General features: G+C 43.4%; 2 protein-coding genes across 8 annotated transcripts in view; one reads left to right on the top strand and one right to left on the bottom strand.

Moving 5' to 3' along the window:
• The window catches only part of LOC132913978 (uncharacterized), a 52,553-nt gene that overhangs the window by 3,758 nt on the left and 25,517 nt on the right, over positions 1-23,278 (bottom strand). The window contains exons 2-3 of the mRNA XM_060972690.1: positions 20,770-20,861; positions 20,575-20,653 (exon numbers count right to left, since the gene is read on the bottom strand). Coding sequence (XP_060828673.1) covers positions 20,575-20,653; positions 20,770-20,861 — 171 coding nt within the window. The remainder of the gene's footprint in view (positions 1-20,574; positions 20,654-20,769; positions 20,862-23,278) is intronic.
• Positions 1-23,278, top strand: part of LOC132913968 (RNA-binding protein Musashi homolog 2) — a 126,897-nt gene that overhangs the window by 95,388 nt on the left and 8,231 nt on the right. For 5 of the 7 annotated variants that reach the window (XM_060972670.1, XM_060972669.1, XM_060972668.1 and 2 more), the window contains one exon: positions 22,136-22,376. In XM_060972670.1, the coding sequence (XP_060828653.1) occupies positions 22,136-22,376 (241 nt within the window). Of the gene's footprint in view, positions 1-6,419; positions 6,694-22,135; positions 22,377-23,278 lie in introns of all 7 variants that reach the window. The other 2 variants (XM_060972673.1, XM_060972674.1) reach the window with 1 other exon arrangement.

Raw genomic sequence — 23,278 nt, 5'->3', positions numbered from 1 at the left:
ATTTCGGTCGCGTTCCGTAGACTTACTGTCTACCCGTACGGTGTATTGATCTTAGGGGGGTGATTTTTAAGACGAGTTTCCCGACGACCGGCACAGATGGCGCCACCCTACGGATGGCATCTCTTCACCGAACATCGTTCTCGCCCTCGAAAAATTCTCTCATCGATCCGATCGCGTTTTTCTTATCATTTTTATTCGCGTGTTCCATTTCTAAGAGAATATTTCTTCTATAGCCTCAACAAAATTTTTTGCCTCATTCTTTTTTGTATGCTTTCAAAGCAGACAATATCACGAAATTTCATTGAAATTGTCGCGTCTACGGAATCTGGATCGGTTCGTTATAATTTCGAAGAACACAACAGCCGTAGAATACTTGCTACTGCAGTTGAGGGGAAAACGCAGGAACGCGTTTCGAAGGAAGGAAGGTTGTAACAATTCTATCAGCTCGCTACAGAGAGGATCAATAGCCAGGATGGCGAGAGAAATTTCTGCCGTCGTATCGGTAGTTGGCAGAGACGCGCGATACAATTTAACCAAGATATGACCGTCTTTAAAGAACGAAGATACGTATCGCGTTAATTTTTGTCCACAGAGATAGCGCACGTGCTTGCTCTCTGATGCGCGATAAACACGAAAGGAGATTCGGAAGGTAAAGGAATTCCAAATCGAATTAAAATTTCCATTTGAAACGAGTATAGACGAAGACGAGCAAACAAGAAGTTGTCGTAGCACGTCGACGACACTCGACAAAACGACGCCGTCGTTTCTTTTCTCACCTCGTAGAAAGGGAAACACGGTTGAAAAAGGAACGAAACTGTGATGCAACGCGCGAGAATAAGAGCTCCGGATACTCGTCGATCAATCGCTTCCTCTTTCATCCCCTCTAGAAATCCAAACTCGTTCTTTAATCCTAGCGTGAACAATCCGGGCACTCAATTTTTATATTTCTTTCCACGTCGCTCATGATCCCCGTTCTTCGAATACTTTTACTTCGAAATTCACGCAGAATTGTTCGACATTAAAGCTATAGTTCGCTTAGAGCTAAATTTACCTATATGCCTTTAGTGCACCTACATGAATGTTGATCAATAAGGAAGAAGAAAGGATGAAAGAAAGTTCAGAAAGTAACGAGCTAAAGTTCAGCCCTGCGTTGCTATTGTTCGGTTCTAGAAAATGAAAATTAGTTACGAATTTGGCTGTATTTACTATAATATACCCAGTTTTCAGCTAGTATTTTATATTTTGCGCGATAAATGTAATCGATGGAAACCGAGCTCTTGAAATTAGCGCAGAGCATCCTAAAATCAAGTACGAACTATTATCCGAAAACGTCGTGCGTCAACTGTAACAGAACGATACGTACTCCAGCGTTAAAGAAGAAAATCAAAACTGTTATATAGCGTACGGAAATAAATTTAGAAGGTGCAAACAGAAAAAAAGAGAAGAAAAGAAGAGACACGTGTGCTATGTGGAAGCACGTTGATCCGAAACGCGATGGTAGCCGATTATGTCGCGGGTACACGGCACACGGCACAGCGAGGTTATTGACCAGGAAGATAGGTTCGTTGGGGGTGGCCTTCGAGGGGAGGTGTCGGCTGTGGCGGTGGGGGAGACGGTGGCTCGAGCCGGGGGTAGAAATGGAGTTTGCTGGCTGGTCTCTCAAGAGCAGTCACCGGAGGGTGGGAGTCGTGAACGGTTCGGGAGGGGAGTTTTGCAACAGATCTACAATACTGCGCTCGCTCGCAGTCCTTTTGCATGCCGGTTCGTTCGCCACCGCAGCGTTTCCATGCACGTGGAACGTACGCTCCACGGCTTCTTGGAAGGTGGAACGCGACGAGGGAACGAGAACGTTTCACCCTGGAACACGAGGGATGAGACGACGCTGGCTGGTGGGTTTGACTCTAGAGAGTCAGATGAGACGGTTCTGCAGGTGGTTCTCAAATCGTCGTCAACTCGTCGATGAAACTGTCGCGCACGCGGTGGATCGACCTCTCGCTTCTCTTCGTTTTTCTTCGATTCTCTGAGACTTGGAATTATATTGTACGAGAGAGAGAGAGAGAGAGAGAGAGAAAAGTAGAAGCTGGGATCGCATTGGAAGCGGCGATGCGAGCGAAGAACGTATTGGAACTCGATTTGGATCGTAAGAATCGATTCCGTTGAATGCCGCAGGAAATATCAACGTCGAGACACGCGGCTGGCGCGTTCGAAAGGCTGCTCGTTAATTCGCGGCGCGCGCCTACACGTGCTGCAGCTCGTTAAGACGATGCAACGACCGCGTAACGTATGCTCGTTAATTCGCGACAGAAGGAGCACGTTTCTCACGAGGAAGATACGGCTGCCAGACGATGCTCGCGAACTCAACCGATTGTAGCAGAGAAGTGCCAGCTTAACGCAGAGTCGGACTTGAGACTCGTCGATTATGCGTGTGGTAGATGTTCTAGGAATTATCGATTGCTTTTTTAATCGGTTTCACTTGAAAAACAAAGCGAGGAACATTGCATATGAATGAAACAAGGAACATGAGTCGAGCATTTGATTTTTACGAGGTGTTAGATAACTTGGTTTCGCATATTGTAAATTATCGTAGTTGATATATTAAGAAATTAATACAGTTGCCTTTGAAATTGCAATAAATCGTTTTCATTAGAAAGACTTCAACAATTTGATTTGAATAATTGAATAATCTTAAAGTAAAAATCTACATATTTCACTGCTTGTATTTCGATGACGTACAAGTAGACAACAACACCGGCACGGTCGAGAGATCGAATCGATGATGTTGAGGATATAAGATTATCCTCAGTTTACGATACGGACAGTGTATCTGCTATTTTTGAGAAGTTGGAATTTCCAACATTGCACGTTATAAAATTTACAACTCCGATCACGTCTACAGCTTAATTAGCATCCTATGCGCTCGAAGGATTCGCTCAATAGCAAACGACGTGTCATAAACTTCGACAAAAAATTCATTGATTAAACGAGAATTACTATAAATACATTTTCGCTTATCGATCTCTCGCGTTTAAAACGATTAGAATCTCGTTGTGCCAAGGATTGTTTAAAGAATCGTTTAATTAATTAAGTCGTGCCGCCGATATTTTCGATTAATTCAACAAAGTACCCGATCTTGCGGAATAAATAGCTGCTACTCGTTCCTACCGATTCTTGAGTTTCTTTACATTTTCATCGCATTTGTCTCTCTCTCTCTCTCTATGCTTTTTTCTCTTCTCTCGTTCGGGGATACCAATTAATTGATTCCATCCACAGGATGCCAAACAGTAGACAGCAAACAATTCCACAACAGACACGATGTAGCTCCCATTTCTTGAACGATTTAATAGCAAACAATAGCTTTCAGACAAATACCGTCCGCGCAACGTCGTTTTAAGGGAACGTGTTTATTTAACGTTTATACCATACCAAAGAGTCGATAGAATGACACGATATCAGAAATCTCATAGTATAAATACAACATTCGACCACTGGCAGAACCGTTTTTCAAGCAAACGTTTCCATTTTTAATAAAAGTACGCGAGCAAGCAAGTAAATAGTAAAATGACTTTGACCATATCGCAACATTCCGAACAAATGATTGGAAGTTAGATAAAAATCGATGATTTATGCGATTTTATTTCTGATTTTCGTATCGTTTATTATTACTTGCGGCATTGGTAGAGCAGACAGACAGGATCTCCTTTGCTTCTTCCCTTGCTTTTGTTCCGGTTTACTGCAGTTACGCCTACGAAACAGTCGTGGGCCGAGAAGACGTGGGTTTGCACGCGCATTGTTCGATATCCTCGATTTATCAAGAGACAACAGAGGAAAGCGACGATTGTGCCGATACCAGCGACCTTGATTTTGCAGGAAGCAATTTTATAAGTCTCCTTTATATGTCCCTATTCGCAGATAAAATCTCTGTTCTTGCGTCAAAATTGAGACATTTCTCATTTGATTGAGACGTTGAATACTAATCGTAACGATAATCCGATTTTCCATTTTCAATATTAATCGCAGTGAGACAGAGAGATTTAGAAGAAGCAAAGTTGATCGGTTTGGTTTTTAAGAGGTTTAATTGTTATTCGCGCATACGAAACCGAGAAGCTGCGCAACACTTGGCTTCTTCGTGACCGAGTAACTACTATGAATACCGCCCTTAATCTGCTTTAGCATTACTCCTTTTTTGCATACCGTTGCTTTCTCTCTCTCTCTCTCTCTCTCTCTCTCTCTCTCTACTTCTTCTTCTTCTTCTTCTTCTCTTTATTTGCCACTATACATAAGATGGCCGTTTTCAAGAGACATCAGCAGGCCCTCGTGCCTCTTTCGAGGCAGTCCTCTTAACCTTGAAGCAACAGGGTCATCCAGAGCCCTCTTAAGTTTTCCGCTTTTTCTTCCCGCTTTTCTATCGTTTCTCGATTTAATCCGCGCATCAATTCGTCAACGTCGGAGAAAAGCGTGGGAAACGAGCAAACCGATCTGCTCGTTGTCAACGAATTTTCAGTTTTCTATTTCGTCGATTAACGATTCACTCTGTTGATTTTAGTATTTAAACAACGATTAATTCAGAGACGAACGTAATAAATATTTTTAGTCTTTTGTATTATATTATTTATTCTCGTATTATATTTTATTTATGGGATTTTCACGAGTAGATTTATTATGATATTACGCGACACGTTTGATTAATCTGTGGACGAGCGTGTGCAAACTGTGCCGACTAGAATACTGGCAATTATTAAACGTCCCGATTATCTTCGCGTGTAAATATTAGCGAGAACGTTACATGCAAATCGGCAATCTAAAAGGGAAATAATGATAGTAACGCTAAAATTACAGACGATTAACGTATAAAACTTGCATCAAAGGAACTAGAAATTATCGATCAAAAGTTTGTAAATCAGTAGGTATTTCATGAAACAATCTTTTTATCGTTGAATAATTTCTAGTCAAAAGTCGATGAAAATAAGCGAAATGGTTATCGATGTCTGTGACGTTAATTTTAAATCGGCAATAGAATCGCAAATTCCAAATTTAGCATAGCTACAATTGGAAAACTGATTACAAATTTTTCACCGGTTGTAAGAAACAAGTTCCGTGGCAGATCGGTAAAACTATGAAAAATAAAATTCCTATGCAAAATTGCGAAATAATCGTTTCAACTGCTCTGGTAGTTCTAGCGTTAAATATCATAATCCTCGTGTCCCGATTAAACACGTGTCTAAATGAGCTGCTCGTTTAATGTAACACGACCGCGTAAAACCGTTTACACACGTGTACATACATATCATGGCCTTAAAAGAAGAAGTATATATGTATGTATCGCGTTTGAGTTGAAATTAGCGTGGGCTTGGATTTAAAAAGAGCCGACGAATAAACCGATTCCTCGGTCGATAGCGTATGCACCCTCTTTCCTCATAGGTTAAATAATATAGGTTAGTTCGCAATGGGAGCTGGCGTTGCAATTAATCATAGCGATCGACTAGCTGCAGAATTGCGTTTATTTGTGTATAACTGTATAGTAACAGCAATCTAACGATATCACAAGCTATACGGGTTATAATCGCTGTCTGTAGATCGTGTATACGTAACATATACATATCTCACACATTTATATATGTATATAAATATCGCTTGTAGTTGAAATATTCATTTTGACCTGCGAGAGTCCTTACTGGTAATTTAGTGCGACGAGACTATTGATATATCTGGTAGTGCGGCAGATTTGTCATAGAAACTATATTTTGTCGCTTCTCTCTCTTTCTACATATAATATATATATATATATATATTACACGCACATATACATAAACTAGAGCGATTGTCCTTTTTATTTTTCGATTTCATTAATTCTCAGTGTCATATATCGAGTAGTGTTTTCTTAGTATCTATATATCTATATATCGATGTAATTACTATATTGTTACTATTACTCGTCGTTAGATTTTTATCATTCATCTCTATTTTTTCTAATACTGCTCTCCACCAGAAAGAAAAGAAAAGGAAAAAAAAGAAAAAAAAAGGAATGTTTCTTGTCTTATATAAATTTTGTAATTGTCGTGTCACCGATATAATCATAGACCACCATATGTCGTTGAGATCGCTAAGATCGAGTAACTCTTCCCGATCCCCTTGGTTAGTAGGTATATTATAACATTAGTGTTGTACGAGCAGTCGAACGATCTTGCTGTGTCCACAAACGGTTCGAGAGATCGCGTAATAGTCAGAAACGAGTTTAAATGACGAAATACCCTTCTCTCGACCGAGTTTGTTCTCTTCCTAACCGTTTTGTCCAATCGTGTCTTCAGCCTCCCCTTGATATTTCTTTCCTTCCACAGTACCCATTTTTTGTTTTTCTTTTTTCTCGAGTCTCTATTCACACTGTCTTTCGCAACGAAAACAAGCATCGACGATTTTCGCAGGCTTTCCACGATTCTTCTCGGGGAAGAGGATCAGAGGAAAGAGGGGAAAATGAGTTAGAGAGACAGACAAAGGCGCAGAGCAGCGACGGGCCGGGCTACACACGAGACCGAGCACGAGCCTTTTCACCCGAGAACCCCTGTTCCGTCTCTCTTTTTTTCAAGGATGCAGGTACGAATCCTGGTCGCCGGTCTTGGTGAACCGACGTTGGACCACCAAGCGCGAACACGAACGATGGACCAACGGTGACCGGGACCCGGTGCTGTATTGTCTCTCGTGAGTCCCTAATTACCGAAAACTCTCTGATCAATGATCAGGTAAAGAGAGAAAGGCAAACGGAAAGGGCTGCGGACCGTCGATAGCAGTATACACCGTGTTGTTACTTGCTACACTTGCCTGTAGCGATGGGATCTCAAAACACCTCGAATCACATCGCATCTGCATATGCGACGTTTGAAGAAACGTGGAACTTTGAACACGAATCGAAGCATACGGTTTCTTGAATATCTCGATAAGTCGTGGAACTCTTGGACGTCTCGAATATGTTGGAATATCTTGATAGTTTGCAGAATTTTGGTAGTTTTTGCATTAGTTAGGTAAGTATTCGATGTTTTTCTGGTGTCTTCAATCGATACTTTTGTCCAAATAGTGCATCAACATGAGGTGTTGTCGAAGGTTTGAAACGTTCGACTTATCATAAACACAATTATTTATGTTATTCGTCCTTATACTTTGCGCTACTCTAAAGCTACACTTAAGACCTTGAAGACTGAAGAAGATCGAGACTTCCAAGACGAAGAGTTGCAAATCTTCGAATCTTGTTCGAAATTCTTCGAATATTCGTAGTCTTGTAAAACGCCCATCGCTACTTTCTGCCGGCTTTGCTTTCTCGATTCGTTCGTTGCTTTGCCGTGCAGCAAAGCTGAATTTTAGATTCTTGTTGCAGTTGCTCGATATGCGAACTTTTACTCAGTAAAAACAGCGTACTACGTATGTACAATAATATAAACGATACGGGACGATCGATTCTCTCGTGTATTCCCTTTTTCCTTTCTCTCTCTCTCTCTTACCCTTTCTTCTCTTTCTCTCCTCTTTTGCTCTCCTCTTTTACAATTCTTGCTCTCCGTTGCTCGCACAATTCACCAGTAAGCTATCTCGCTTTCTTTCTTTCTCCATTATCGCGCACCCAAGTAGAATAATCGTTAAGCAAAGCAGCCCGAAGCGTGCGTTGAAATACAAGACGAGGAAAAGGTGATACCTCGTCCTGGACCGACCTAGATCGCTAGACACCGTTAGACGTATCCAACATCGAGACCAGCTGATAACTCGGGTCAACGCATCGTCTCTGTTCACCTTTCACTCTGCGATAGATAGCGAACTTCTCTATCGCTTATTCGTGCTACAGTCGACAGCTATTATCCGATTGTATCCGTAATAAACGAACGCGATCAATCACGATCGTTTAAGCTTCATTTTGTTTCTTTTATGGTAGACGTCCGTTCTATATAATACAGCTAAATCAATCCTTGTCGTTTTAGTTGGCACGCTGTTCGGCCGCGATTAGTAGATATAAAATCGTTGAAAACGAGAGAGCGTACAAGTGGAGTGCAGAGTAAGAAACTCGATCAGTTATCGTGACGCGAGTAGAGGAAGCAGAACAAGAAGGTCGATCAAGACGAGTATTAATCGATTGATCGACCAGTTTTGGTAACCGATTTAAACTGCTAAAACCGGTTGTTTATCAGTAAATCTATTAGATGCTGGTCAACGTTAGAGATGATTGGCGCCACTCTAATTTCTCTCAATTACGGCCAGGGGTGTGTGGTTACGGACAGAAAAGATTCAGTTGAATCAGTTTCGATGAAACTCGTTACAGTACTAAATTGCACACGCCAACTTTACACACTCGAGTTAAGAATACTAATTGTTGTCCGTTTATTTCTTCTTTGCTTTCTTTCTTAAGAATATACGTATATTTTTAAGATAATCGTTAATTTTCTATATTTTCGAAGCTAATTTAAAAGCCACGGTGACGATTGCTGACCGAGGCTGCGCTGAGAGTTTCCTCTCGGAAGGAACGAAAGGTTTCAAGTGAATTTGAGAAGTCGGAAAAACACAGGGGTTGGACGATCGTGAGTGAATATTGGGTAGGGAGATAGTCGCGATAGCGCGTGTTCCATGGTCGAGAAAAGTGCTGGTTGAAGATGAGTGATTGAGCAGAACCTCTGTACACGTCACGCCGCATCGCGTCGGAAATGAATCCTTTTCGATCTTACGAAAGATGCCGAACGAAATCCTGCATGCGAAGTATCCTCGACACGACATAGACGATTCTTTGTACGATAAGTGAGTTTCGTGATTAACGAAGTTTCTCGAACGCATGGAAGAGGAGTCTGTTATAAATGGTACGTATATATGTTACGATTCGTGTAACGCGTAATGGCGCAAATGCGATTCTCTTGTCGAGGGTAGCGTCTAATCAGACAGTTCCTCGATACACTCCGTTTATGGACGATGAGAGAATCAATTATCTGGATTAGTAATTACTTATCTGGAAATTGATAGAAATTGCTTTTAATATTTTTGCTGTATCGAAAACTGACCATTGAGTGAATCGTGTTCTTTTTATACGCTGAGAATTTGGTCTTATAATTGTAGAGAACTACCGATGAATATATTTCTCTTTGTAAAAGAAAAAATCATCGTTAAAAGCTTGTAATTGATTTATTATGGTAGCTTCTGAAAAATTCGAAATAATATGCTTGAAGAAGAAGATAAAAAAAGGCAGGATTAATAAATTAGCGTCCGTGTTCGTGATTTTGGAATAGAACACTATATTTTCGATGGCAATATTTAAATACGTAAATCGAAGCATCGTTATTTCCTGCTTCGCGTAGAGCATGCGTACGTAGTTCCGTTTTGAACGAGTTGTGGCAGAAACGAGAACTACGTTTCAAACGTTTGCTTACTCGGTAAATCGAAATAGGAGAGACGTCGGTAATGCAACACGTTTTGAGCATTGTAGAAATCGCCTTTACCGACTACCAATAAGGTTTCTACTGTTTTTCTATTCTACCTTTCGCTACGATATAGCGGCCTGCAAGGTATGTACGTCAGAATCGATCACTGTTATTCATTCTAATTCTTGATTCTCTTTTTTACGTGAATATTTTTGTATACGTAAATATATTATTTCTTGTTCTACATTTTTCTTTTCTTTTTTTTATCTTCTCACATGTTCAATATTTGACAATTCTTTTTGCACGTACTCGAACGATATATACCTATTTGAATCTATAATTGCAAGGACATTATCCGAAGCGAATGTTCTCTCTTCCAGAGGCCAATAAGTATTTTTAATATCGCATTCCCGTTTGAAACACTTCGTTATCATTTTTCGAGCGTCGTTTCTGTAATTTCATTCTACATAACATAGGCTAATTGATATTTACGAATTCCAGTATGATCAGTTTCCGCGATCACGAGTTTTTATGTTCCGACGAGGAGGAAAAAGAATTGGTATAGCATTTTTCGCGATATGATACCGTAGTAAGGTGATTAATTAAATACAAACAGGACCACGCCCGCCTCAAACAAACGAGAAAACGCGATAGCCCGATTGCACGAAACGGCGACCCTCTAGACTACGCGTTCTTTAACAACGAGTCACACGTTCTGCGTCCTTTTCCTACGATACTTTACTACTACCGCAATACTCTACTCCGATCGCGACGAAAGCTTTTTCATAATTGGACTGGCTGGGTGCGGATTAATGACCGTCAAGTAACAATCCAATTTTACACACAACCTTACATAAATCCATCGGGTAACACGCAGGTTACGTAAAAGATGAGAAAAAGGAAGAAACGATACGTTCTTGAAACCGATATCGATCTATCTTGAATTTTAACGTTTCAAGAAAATTTCTACCAAAAGAAAAAAGACATTAAAATTACGGAAAAAAAACAGACCTCGTTATAACGTATGAAGATGGAGGATTAATTACATCGACGAATGACGAGAGACATGGGAGAAAAAGAATGATCGGAGGAAGCGTGATTTCCAGCTTTTCTTTCCTTCCTCGCGATAGTTGGAGCATGTTTCCAGCACGACGAACGGAAACTCGCGCTCGGTGTAGAGCTGCTCGTTAGTACGCGAAACCGATGGAGTTGATGGGCTGTTCGGGTAACAAGGCTGGCCTAGATCGAGGAGCCAGCCAGCGATGCCGCGAAGCAGCTTCGACTCGCCTTTCGAACACGCAAACGACTTTCCTCCCGTTTCAACTCGTCCGCGATATCGTTACCGATATACGTAGACGTTTGACAAGATTCGAAAAGGAATCTGCGATTGAACTGATCAACAGGGACAGGCGAATAGAAGACCATTAGGAAGACTAAAAAGAAAAGGGTAGGATTAGGTGAAAGAGAAAATTGTCGAAATCGTGAGGACAGAAATCGTGTTTGATGGGGGTGTTTAACGGTGAAACGATCAGACGATCGTTGGGATGTGGGTTGAAGGAAAGAGTAGATGTTCTCTGATTGCTCGTTTCGCTTCATCCATCCCCGTGACCTCAAGACGAGATTGCCACGATCGTTCTTCTAATATCTCCACGAAGAGAACGATTTTCTCGCGCTTCGCTATTTCACTTGTTTCCAAAATGCCAAGATTCTCGATTCGTAATTCTTTGCGAATGAATTCTCCTTTTTTTTCGACGATAGCGCAGAGTATAATAAGCTAAAAATCAACGCAAATTGTAATTTTAAAAGTACGATAAGCGAGCGCTCTCATTTTTAATGGAATACTATCGCGCAGAGTTGAAAAGAAGCGAAGTAGGACGAATGCAAATTCATTTCTTATCCTAATGGATTGAACTCGCCTCCATCTCACACGCAATTTTCATTGTAGAGTATTATTGGTCGAGGCGGACTCACATCTACTAATTGCGCCCATTTCAAGCGTACAATGTGGATTCTTATCCATCAATGAAATATTCAAGTATGCCAAAACATAAAATATCCAAACTAAAGTAGCTGTTATTATATTAAACGAGTGGAGCGAAATCAGATTCCATTTCCTTGCTTATGTTCACGAGCGTTGCAGGCTGCTGATCAGTTACTTTCATGCCATCTTGATATTCTTCTCTCTTTTTTCCACATAGTGCGTATGTAAATCCCGATAGATTTTGGCGCTCGTAGAAAAATTCTAACCTGGCAGTCTCCTACGGACGTACGTAACTTTCGAACGTAAAATCTATTTACTAGTTAATCTCGAAAAGGTTAAGCAGCAGCAGCTAATTCGGCGCTAAAACCAAAGAGAACGAACTGAAAATATTCCTTCTGAAGCGGATGTATCGCGTTGTTTTTCCGCTTCGGAGTTGCGCGGACGCGTCGTTATATACAGAAGGGCCTGTGCGATGCAGAAGGAGCCCCGTTGATGGCAGTGCTTGTGGTTTAGGAGGTTTGACGTAGGAGGGTACGATGTTTTCCATAGCCCGTCTGTCGAGGGCACCCCCTGCGGATTAAATGGAACCTAACCCTGCACGTATTGATCCAATAATATGGGTGCTGGATACACAAACCGAGGGAGAAAACTCTGGGAGAAATATCGCGAGGGCCAGTTGGCGGAAGACTGGAAGAGAAAAAAAAAAAAAAAAAAAACAATAGTACCGTTCGATCGACCGAATTAGGCGAGTAATGCTCGTCGCAACACTCCTACGACTTTTCTTCATTTATACGTTAGACAGCGAAGATGTAAGGGAAAATTGAGAATATTTTTTCTTGTTCCTCGCGATTATAGTTGGTCGTAAAAGTTATCAATATATTTTATTTGAAATTAGGAAACAACGGGGAGGGAGATCTAAAAGAATTCTACCAGAGAAGGAAAATTTGAAATAGACTTAATCACAGCCGAGGGTCGGTTAGTTATCAGTACTGTTACGTTTTATTCTTATTTTTGATATATCGCGCTTAGTTTATCTTATCCTGGGGATACGTTGCCGCTTCGTTTCTAAAAGATACCTGTTATTCTAGTCTACAACGATAGTCCAATAGCTACGAAGTAAAGTAAGATCGTGAAACGAAAAACTACACTTTAAGAACTGAGTGTAAAGTACTCGGGTAGGAAAATACTTTTCCGATCAACCGCAATTATCTCTATCCGTGCAGTCACAAATACAAAGTGTAGAGGGATAGACGATTATCTATGAACGTTTACCTATATGTTCTAGGCATCTGCGATTTATAATGCATAGAGTGTGACTATAATCGTGTACGGTCGTCTAGTCGTATACCTGACCCGATAGATCACGTACACAAGCACGTTCAGGCGAACGTACGTACTTACGTACGCAACACGCGTACGAAACAAGAGCGGCGAGGGTTAGGTCCTAATCGACGTATCCCCCTTGAGAAGCTCTCGCTACGAAGACTTTAAAGCCAAGTTATTTCCATCCGGTCTCACCGTGCCACTGACGACACCCGGTGACGACGTGTTTCGTGTTAATTGCGTACCTTAATTAAAATTAATATCGTCCAAATTAAAATTAATTGAGCCGCTCTCTCGGTCGTCCTTTAAAAGAGGGAAAAAGAAAGAAGGAGAAGAGAAGTAGCGGTAAATTGAAACGAACCGAGTGTAGGGGTTGTTTCGTGACGCGTGACATTTAATCCTTTCGATCACGGCACATTGCAATTATTTTAATGGACATTTATGCGTGTAACTTGCAAATGAGTCACCCTCTTGTTGTCGCTGGCCGATCGTTCCGACCAACTTTTCTTCTTCCTTATATCCGATCCTTGATAATCGCCTTTTCGAGGATAATATTTCGTACAATCGAACCGGGGAAAATTATCGTCGAACGTTTGACCGTTATTGGCGCGACTCGAGACGTTAGATAAGTCAGAGAAATTGTTCTGGGTCAGGAAATCGAAGCATCGAGGTAGATTCGTGATTGAAACAACTTTGTTTCGATTTATTGAACATTCACCCCCATTACTATTATTCGTACATACTCTAATACATTCGTGAGTTTTTCAAGAACCGACTATAACATTGAATTCGTCACGACGAGGTTAGTTTCTACGTGGCAAGATCGTTCTTGCTAGCGATAGTTGTAAAAAATATAATACAATCTACGTGTGCAGTTCTATGATACGCAAAAGGCAGTGATACTTAACATATAGAGTTACGGTAACGTGTTTGCATCGCTTAACTGCATATAGGTCATTTGCAACGCGCAATACATGCAAATTGCGCGTTGTATGTTGCCACGGGATTCTGTTCGCTCGCCTTTCTCCTACGGATATTTTGTTTCTCGAAACGCGTCACGAGCCATCGTACTGCTTAAGGGAACACGCGTATACTTCGATTCTAACAAAATCGATCAAAATGTTGCCTCGCGCCGGTACGTGTAAACACACATAAAGAGCGAGAAAGAGAGAGAGAGAGAGAGAGAGAGAAAGAAATATGTGCGGACGAGCGCGTGCGCACGTGTGTAAATAGATACGTGTATCCATGTACATAATATCAAGCGGAGTATACAACGAGTATCTAGAGCGAAGACGAAACAGTTTTTCGGCTAAAGCTATACTCTGTCTCCGTAATTTATATACATATATATATATATATAAATATATAAATATATATATTACATATATGTATACGTATACATATACGCGTAAAAATATCAAATATATAATACATAGATCTCTAAGACGGATTGTATCTAATCTATAACAATGTCTACACAACAACGACATCTGCGCGTAACGGTGCGTACTCTAGGCTCTACACATCTATGGGGGTTTCTCTTGTCTAAGGTGTCTCTCACAGGGATGAACATGGCGGAGCGTATTCGGTTTTTCCAATATTCTTCTTGCTGCTCCCGCTGATTGTCATAGACGTGTATGTGTGTGTCGACGCTTCTATATCTCGTTGGTAGGTTTCTCGTACGATTCTTGAAAAAGATATCAGAACGTACACAATGTTCGAACAACCGGCTAAACACAGACGCGTTCTTCAACGACGACGACGACGATAGCTGCCGTAACGAACGGGGATAACCTGCAGCTTTCGTTTCCCCTTTTCCGTGCCCACTCCCTCCACTACGTTTTCCTCACGATCAAACGTGTCGCCGCCTAGCGGCTGTGCCCTCTACCAACCGACAGGAAGGTTAAATGACAGCCCACCCCATTCACCCGGCATACTACTACACCATCACCGTCACCACCAGCACTAGTAACCACCATAGGTTCTGCCATCTCCACGTGCATCTACGAGACCAGAGCACGACCACCAATACTGTCACCACCACCATCACCACCAACACCACAACCACCACCGCATCACCACCACCACTACCACCGCCACCGCCACCTCCATCACCGGTGAAATCCAACTCCGACCCAACGACTACCTTCGCAAGCCTCCTCCTCTCTCTTTCGAATCGCAAACGCGCCGCGCCCGTTAATTCAACGGCTAATCAATTCTTACCGCGATTTCTGCATGCCCTAACCTACGCTCGGCCTCTTTTCCATCTTTCACAGCCTTCTTTTGTCTCTCTCCTTTCTTTGCCGGAGTCTTGGAACGTCCGAGAAGATTCGTTTTTTCGAATCGATTAAATTTTCCAGAATCGATCAGGATTACGTCGAAATTACGACAACGCGGTGGTTGCAAGGGGCAGCCGAAGTGCAGAGTTACTAATAGGATGCAACGTAGGGAACCCCGTAACATCCAGCCGATAGAGTAAAACGAGACGATGAATGATGTAACGAGCGTCGCGTGCCATCGATAATTACAGAGACGCATATTCCTGTCTAGGTGGAAGATTCCCGCCCTTTTCTCCCTTTAACAACTACTCCCCCTATCGTATTTTTGTACTTAAACGACGTTGTTGATGTACCGTGTGTACAGTGACTATCAGCGAAACTCTGAAACGACGAAATCGACTCGATTCGATCCAGCCGGACCAGAAATTTCCAGTGAACGTTTACGTTTCGTGATCGCGGCCTGAGACTCGTCAACGAAGAACAACAACGAGCCTCGTGAATAGCTTCGAAGATCTGCCGATTCGATGAGTTCACCAGATTGTGCCATAGCTCGTTGTTTACAACGTCTGATGAATCGTTGGCGATGAGAGTGGGTGAATCGGTGACGGAATCGTATTACGCGTGATGACGAGAAAAGCAATGGCAATTACTCGAGTTTAGGCAAGACTAGGGTCGAACGTGAGTTACGAGCATATCCGTGTACGTCATTCGGACACCGATCGAACGTCGCCGCTAGTAGAAACTCTGATCGAAACTGGGGAAACCAAGCAACCTAGAGGGGAGTCGATTAGAGGAAGAGAGGGAGGGGCGAGTAGAGGGAAAGAGAAGGCGTACGATCGACCTAAACCCGACGTTAACCTTTTCATCGACCTCGTTCGAGTTCTTCACTACCCCGTCGTGGCGCCGCTTTAATTCGGTACACTGCGTCGAGGATGGAAACAAGCCTGATTCATTATTCAATAAACGACCGCAGATATTTCGGGGTTGAAACCACGGAAGATACTATGTGTGGGCTACTCCACCCCGGAACTAGGCCAAGTGGACGATCTCGTCAACTATTCGATCGCGATAATGGTCGACTATTCTGTTACGAGAACGGATGCGTGTAACCACTTTGTTACGTATCCGCGAGGATGGAAAGCATTGCCTTTATTTATCGACGTGTGGCGTGGTCGAAACGAATCCACCGGTTCGATTCGATCATTCGAAGAAATATACTTTTCACGAAATCCTTTAGATTCCGAGAACCACCCTTACGGGGATAGGAAAATGGAATCCATCGAAGAAAATAAGTCGGGGCCACGGATGATCGCTGGTTCACGAGGAAAATACACCTGAAACGTTCCGACATCGCCATCTTGCCAATTCAGACATCACGATACGATTCCATTCAGAATCCATTCCACGGTCCACCGGTGCCAATGATTTTAACGTTTTGGGAAATGGACAGTTCTGACGACTTTCTTGTTCGTGGAAGGGGAACGAGCGATTATATCGAATGGAAGCTTCGTCTGCTTTTTTCTTTTTTTTTTTTTTTTTTTTTTTTTTTTTTAGTCGAACTTAAACGAAGGATTCCTTTTTCGTTCGTTCTCGCTTCTTCCCATGAACCGAGAAGAAAGTCGTTCGATCAACCATCGTAGCCGCACCTTCCGGAAGCTGCCTTATCGACCGGAAACGCCGTGATATCCACGCTGGCAAGAATTAAGAGACACCTTGACAGAGCCTTCGCCCGTTACGGTCACCTGTCGAGGGACGCGGAATTACTCTAATCTTTCACGAAGATAACGCTCGAGATTCGAAAGACGAAAGTTCACGAAATTTACGGAGCTTCTTCCGCCTCTTCTTCTTGCTTCGTGTTCCCTGTCCTCCGATACCTGTAAATATCCCATGAACTCTATCGTTCTTATTTGTTCCGCTTCTCCACCTTTGCAAATCTATCACGAAACACAAAGAGATTCGCCAACACTTTTGTCAGAGTTCCTTCCACTTTGGAATCCAGAGAACACTGGAACGAATGAGACTGCATTCGATGATGGCCACGAGACGAGGAAAATGTCCCATCACACCAGTAACTCTTTAAAGGCGTACTGCTGTGACAAGACAATATCCCCGGCGAGTGGTTGAGCGGTTCGAATCCTTCCGGCCGGCGAGATCCTACTTCCTCCGACATCCTCGAGGCCCGCGATTCGATCGGGATTTGGCGCGGTTCGCTTTTCGCGATGCAACCCGCGAGCGTCCGAGCGTCTTCAATATACTTCGCACGCCAGATAGATAGCGAAGAAATGATTCGCGCGAAGATCGTTGATCGTTCTCGCGATACATGACGGCGATGATAGAGGCAGGAACGGAAGATGCTGAGGCGAGGGTGGCGACTGGTGGTATTATGCTTTGGTGTCGTTTCGCCGATGGCGGCGTCGATTCGACTCTTGCGAAGGCGGTATCGCTCGGTCGAGCGTCCCGACGGCACTGCGTCGCTCGCTGGCGACGGCGCCTCCGCACCCTGTCCCTCCCCCACCCGAGGGAGCTTCTCCGCCAGCTTCGTAGCCCCACCAACAACAGTAAAGCACCCTCTCCTCACTGGTTCGAGCCCCTTGGCGGGACACCGAGGGTGGAAGAGTGAAAGGGTGGTTGGTGCGCGTCTGTCTAACCGCGCATATTCCGCGTGCGACCGAGTACGGGCTCGAGGGAGACTCGGAGAGAACAAGAGGGAGAAAGACAGAGAAGTGCGCGGCCAGCCCGAACAAGGGCGGCAGAGAATGGGAGGAAAGTAACCCTCGATGTTGCCGAGGGCCATCAGGGGGATGACGACTACGCGCAGCCATAGCCTGCTGCTTACCGATACTGGAAATACTGAAACCGTTCTCGCGTATCCAGCAGCTTGACTCTCTCCGTCTCCCCTAGCCCGTTATCCTCGCTTCCTGTTACACCTCGCGTTTCGGCCTGTCGCAAAACGATCGGGGTCATGACTGGAACGCGCCAACACCGCGCTTCGACCACCAGTTGTGCCAGGACGTCGACTAGAAATGTTTAATCGTTGAGGAATTCCCTTGTGTCTAACGTAAACGCGTTGAGATAGATGAAGAAGAGGTCACCGGTTACGATCGATTTTCCAATCTTTGAATACTTGCTTGGAATCGGACACGCGACCGAAAGAATCGCAAATATATGGAGAAATGGAACAACGAAACTTGGTAAAGTTTGCGAGAGTTTCTTGTATCGGAATCGAAGAGAGGAGCGTCTTCGAAGGTTCCTTCGGTCGCGAACAATGAAGTTGAATGACAACAGAGATAGTTGCACGTAGAGACTCGAGCTTCACCGGGATACGTAACGTAAATCACATTGTATGCGAAGAATGGACCGAAATAATTACACGATCTTGTAATAGGACAATGTATCGTTCGAATCTCACGTAACGCAGGGTTTTAACCAGTTATGTTCCTGTCTGCCTGTTGGATCTAAATTTAGGCGTCTTTCTTAGACTAACGAGTTCGATCGGTTGGATGGCTGGAAGTCTGATTTCGTGATTGACCTTCCTTCCCGCTCTCTTCCGCCAATTGCGAAGACTACGCTCGAAAGAAGCTCGAAGGAATCTAACGTATCGAAAAGAAAGCGAATCGATGGAAGAACAGATCTTGAGAAATTTCAGTAGAGTAGAAGAAAGGAATCGTCTAGTTGGATGAAGGATGCGGATTCGGACGCGATGAGAATGAAATGACCGGAAGAAGGCGCGGAAGAAAAAGCCGGCTAATGCGGAATGGCACGTGAGAGAGACGAGTTTACGCGAAAATTAGGCGGCGAACGAGAAAAAGCAGCGTCGCATCTCTCGATAGACGTACCGCAGGGGTGGAACATTGCGAAAGGGAGAGAGAAGTACGAAGGGGCGTATTGATCCACCAGCTGCGCGTTCTCTCACCCTCCACCCCCGCTCTCTATCCATCCCAGCGTCCCCCACTGGCCGACTCCCTCGCCCCGAATGGCTCGCCCCGTTTCACTTTGCTCTTTCTCTCCCCTCTTTCTCTCATTTCGCTCTTTCTCTTTCTACCCTGTTCGTCCACAGCGACGGGAACGATCCGCTCACGACCGCCATCGACCGACAAACCTTTCGTTCGTATACTCCTCGCAGCTTCCTTCCAGTTTAACCAACGGTCAACTCGACTCATTTTATTCTTGCTTGCCAAGACAATCTCCATGATTCCCGACTCATTCCCGAATCGACAAATCTTAAAGCCGAAAATATCTAAAAATATATGAAAATTTTACTCTTCGAATTGCCCTGACGATTCTCCTCTGGACAGGTTACATTTATTTCTGCTGTCCTCCGGTCCGCCAGAGATACAGCAACCGCGAATCCAAATGGATTCAGGATAATTGATAAATTATTTGGATGCGCGCTGAATCGAAGCCACCGCTAGTCGCCGTTCTTCCTGCCCCTCTTCCTTTCGTCCCTTATCCTCCATCTCTCTCGCACCCCGCAACCGTTGCGAAGCTTATCTCCTTTTCTCGCCGACCCTTCTCTCCCTTTGACTCTGTTAGGCTGTGGGTGCACGTACACGCACACACCAACATCCCTTCTTCTCTTTCTTCCCTAGCACGATCCTCGGAACCTTTCCACCCCCGGGAGCTTCCACTCTAGACCGCGCTGCGCCGCAGCCACGCCGCTCCCTCTACTCTTTCAACCCCTCGCTACGCTCTGTCCACGTTCCTCGCGGTGATAGAACCGAATCGGAGTAACGTGCGGCTCTTTTACGCCCCCCCCCCACCCTAACTTCCCTCGCAATCCGCCTGCGCTCTCTCTTTCTCTCCGACGAATGTTGAGCAGCGGGTCTCGACGAATCATGCCGGGGAAGGCAACGTACATCTCCACGACTTCGCTATAACCGCTGGAAAGTACGTCTCTGGATCTTTCTACTGGCTCGGGTCTCGCTCAGTTGGGATCGTCGATTAGACGATCGATCGAATTTCTTCGGACTCCAGGGGTTTAACGCTCGCGCGGCGCTCTGTTGCCATTCAGACGCGTTACCCGTGCCATCTTGTACGGTTACTCGGTACTTTAGGGTTATGTTTCCAGAAGCTTGAATGGACCGATGGAATAGAGGAACTTGTATGGTAATTGGACAGTTTCTCCAGGTTTCTTAAGGTTCGGTGAGAACGAGTAAAAGGGGAAAAAGAGACGGCCAAAGGGGTGATAATAGGCGACTGAATGCATGAATTTGTACGATAATCCTCGGAATTTCTTTAATTTTGAGATGTGCTGAAAATGAGAGAGGACAAGAGGCTATGGTAATAGCTGATGATTGATAGTTCGCTACGTGACAACGATGGATGAGTACTACCATTCTTGCGATTGTTGGTGTTATTGTAGCGTTCGTAGGGAGACAGGCAACGAATCATTGGCGATTGAGAATAATAGCGAGAGGAAGGGCGAAAATAAAATAGCGTTGCGCGTAGCGCATTCCTATCGGCTCGATCGAATCTTTCGAGTGGAAGAAGAAAGAAACATGATAGCTAAAATGTTTTTCCTTCGGAGGAATTTGTTGGATAACGTTGGAGAACGTTTTCTTGGATACAATTTTCTAATGTAAATCGTGCATCGATCCAAGATCGCGGCGCTTACCTTGAGAATCCGAGGATTTCGTAGGTCGAAAAATCCTGGAGGAGACGTTATCTCGAAACGACGATTTCCCGGCGGAATCCTACGTGTAAAGAATTTCGATTATTAGATCCAGGGTTAATTGTAATCGTTGGATTGCTAACAAGAACCCTTCAGCGTACGATGTACATATATCCGATCTGATTGGGCTAAACTTACTGAACATCGATCGTGGTGACAAATAGTCTGTGACAGCACAGGATAGGCAAGCCAATGATCACGAAAGTTTGCAGTAGTAGTAACGGGATTACCTGAAACGAAAAGAGAAAATGCGTCACCCGAGTTTCTCTTGAAACTCGATAAAAGCAAATATCTTTGGAACCTATTAATTTTGGAACTACCGGTTCGTAATAATTTTCCTAATAATTCGATAGATTCACGACGATGGATTTTTCAGAATTTGAATAATTTTGCTCTTATACTATTTCTCTACGTACTTTTAATTTTAATTTTTATGGTGTAAAATTTACGCAATTGTAATGTTAGATGGATTCGTCGATCTTACCGATCGCTCAACTGCTTTCCACAACGATTTAAACGAAACGATGGTAAGATTTAGTTTTTTTTCTTAAACGATGACTAATTTTAAACGAAAATTTCGCGGGCGACACCAGCTCGTCTCACGGAAAGCGCGAACGGGCAGAAAAGTAGCAGGAGAGGTCGATTCGGAACATTTCGACGCGTTTCAAGTACATATGTATACGTAGAATGTAAGGAACAAGCTACGCTTAATACCGTGCGACGCGTAAACACGTGCGCGAAAAAGAAACGAGGTCCCAGCCTGTGGTTCGCGAGTCGGACAATAAACTGCCGCTGGGAAACCATTGCGAGGAAAAGGTTTCTTTTTTCCACGCAACTCGCCTTACGTCAGTAATTAAAATGTAACCTGCTGTTAATTACGTAATGACGTCGAGTTCCAGGTTTGGCATTCTCGGTTCCCTTTTCACGCTATTCTAGTCTGATTTAATCGTTCGCGATGTCAAACGAAATTTACATAGATTTATCCGAATGTAAGTTTGTACGAAAGAACGAGATTAATCGGAGAGAGTTTTGAGAATCGAAGCTTCCGGGTGTATCACTGTACGCTGCTTCGAAAATGTCTTCTTTTATATGCTCCAGCTTGATGAACTAATAAACTTTTGTTGGAAAGAACGTATCGCGATAAATATATAATAGCTAAAGTAATATTAAAGATAATCGTGCTTTCTTCCCTAATGACTAAGTACGTACGAGAAATTTCAAGTCCCTTGCTGTACAATTACCTAGTAATTTTGTATGTTAAACGTCATCTAAAAATAACGACTCTTACACCCTGAAAACTCGATTTCCGAAAATTCTGTTTTACCAAGTAACGAAAACCCGAAACCTCCGACTAAGATTACTCTCATGCCTCTTTCTCTTCTAATTTTTCTCCTTCTTTGTCTCCCTATCCTCCTTCATATTTTATATTTCTTCCGACGATAGAAATATGAACGAATAAAAGTCAGATGCAATGTCTAATCGATGACGAATGTGTGTGTTTCAGCGCCGGCATGGAGGCGGCGAACGGTGCGATCGAACACGATTTTCACAATGCCCTGGTGCCTATAAACGGTAGCCATTCCGGCAGCTCCGGCAGGAGTACACCGAATGGCGGCGACCCGGCACCTGGCAAACTCTTCGTCGGTGGCTTATCTTGGCAGACCAGCAGCGAGAAGCTGAGGGAATACTTTGGCATGTTCGGTACCGTCACCGATGTCCTGATCATGAAGGATCCGGTTACACAGGTCGGTTTACTCGATGGAAGCTCTCCGTCGGCTTGTCCATCTCGGTCGCTGGCCCGAAATTTTCGTCGAGCTTCCACAATCAAAACCGTGATAATCGAATTTTGCCGAAATTATCAGATGTTTCCTTAAAACATCTCGCGTTTGAAAGATACCGAGGAAACGTAGAAAAGATAAAGAAGCTCGCGAACGGGCCATCGACGCGTTCAAATTCTTGTCCATTTCCTCCTCGATAGGTCAAACCGTTCGCATCGAAGGAAAAAGATTCGGGATCGGTAATGGGAAGGGGGTAAAAAGAAAAAAAAAGAGAAAGAGAAAGAAAAAAAAGATGAAAACGCAATTCGCCTCGAGGAGATTCGATGCACCAGTTTCTTCCTTCCACTTTTGCACGAGACTTCACACAGTAGATCGTAGAGAGAAAGTTGTACTAATCGATGTAACTAATTGCTGAGACAGTGTAAAGGATGTAGAAGCGTATTTTGGTATTTTACTGTATTAAAACATGTATTTAAAACTTGTAAAAGGTGGAAAAGAGGCAGAGGCTCGTTTCTAAAAGATACGTTCGCACGGGATTCGAGAGAAATCACGAACGAGGACTGTGGGCATAGATTATACATATATTACTCGTATTCGGTAGCGATGCAATTAACGACCGTAACTTCAGTTGATTCTTATCATATTTATTCGAAGTCCTTGTCTCACGTAATCCTAGAATGTTTGTCTTACATTGGCTTGGACAGTCTTGCATGTAAACGGTAGTTTGGTAGTAATTAGTTAACTGTACATAAAAGGAGATTTTATGGTACCTCTTTTACAATACAGAGTACGATATCGAGATAAACGAGACAGGATACTTTTTGGACGGAACGCGACGGTAATAAAAGAGTTTTCTTGTTACAAGCAAG

This window comes from Bombus pascuorum, chromosome 14 (genome assembly GCF_905332965.1).
Source record: "Bombus pascuorum chromosome 14, iyBomPasc1.1, whole genome shotgun sequence".
Taxonomy (NCBI): Eukaryota; Metazoa; Arthropoda; class Insecta; order Hymenoptera; family Apidae; genus Bombus; species Bombus pascuorum.
This window is presented reverse-complemented; position numbering and strand designations above follow the sequence as displayed.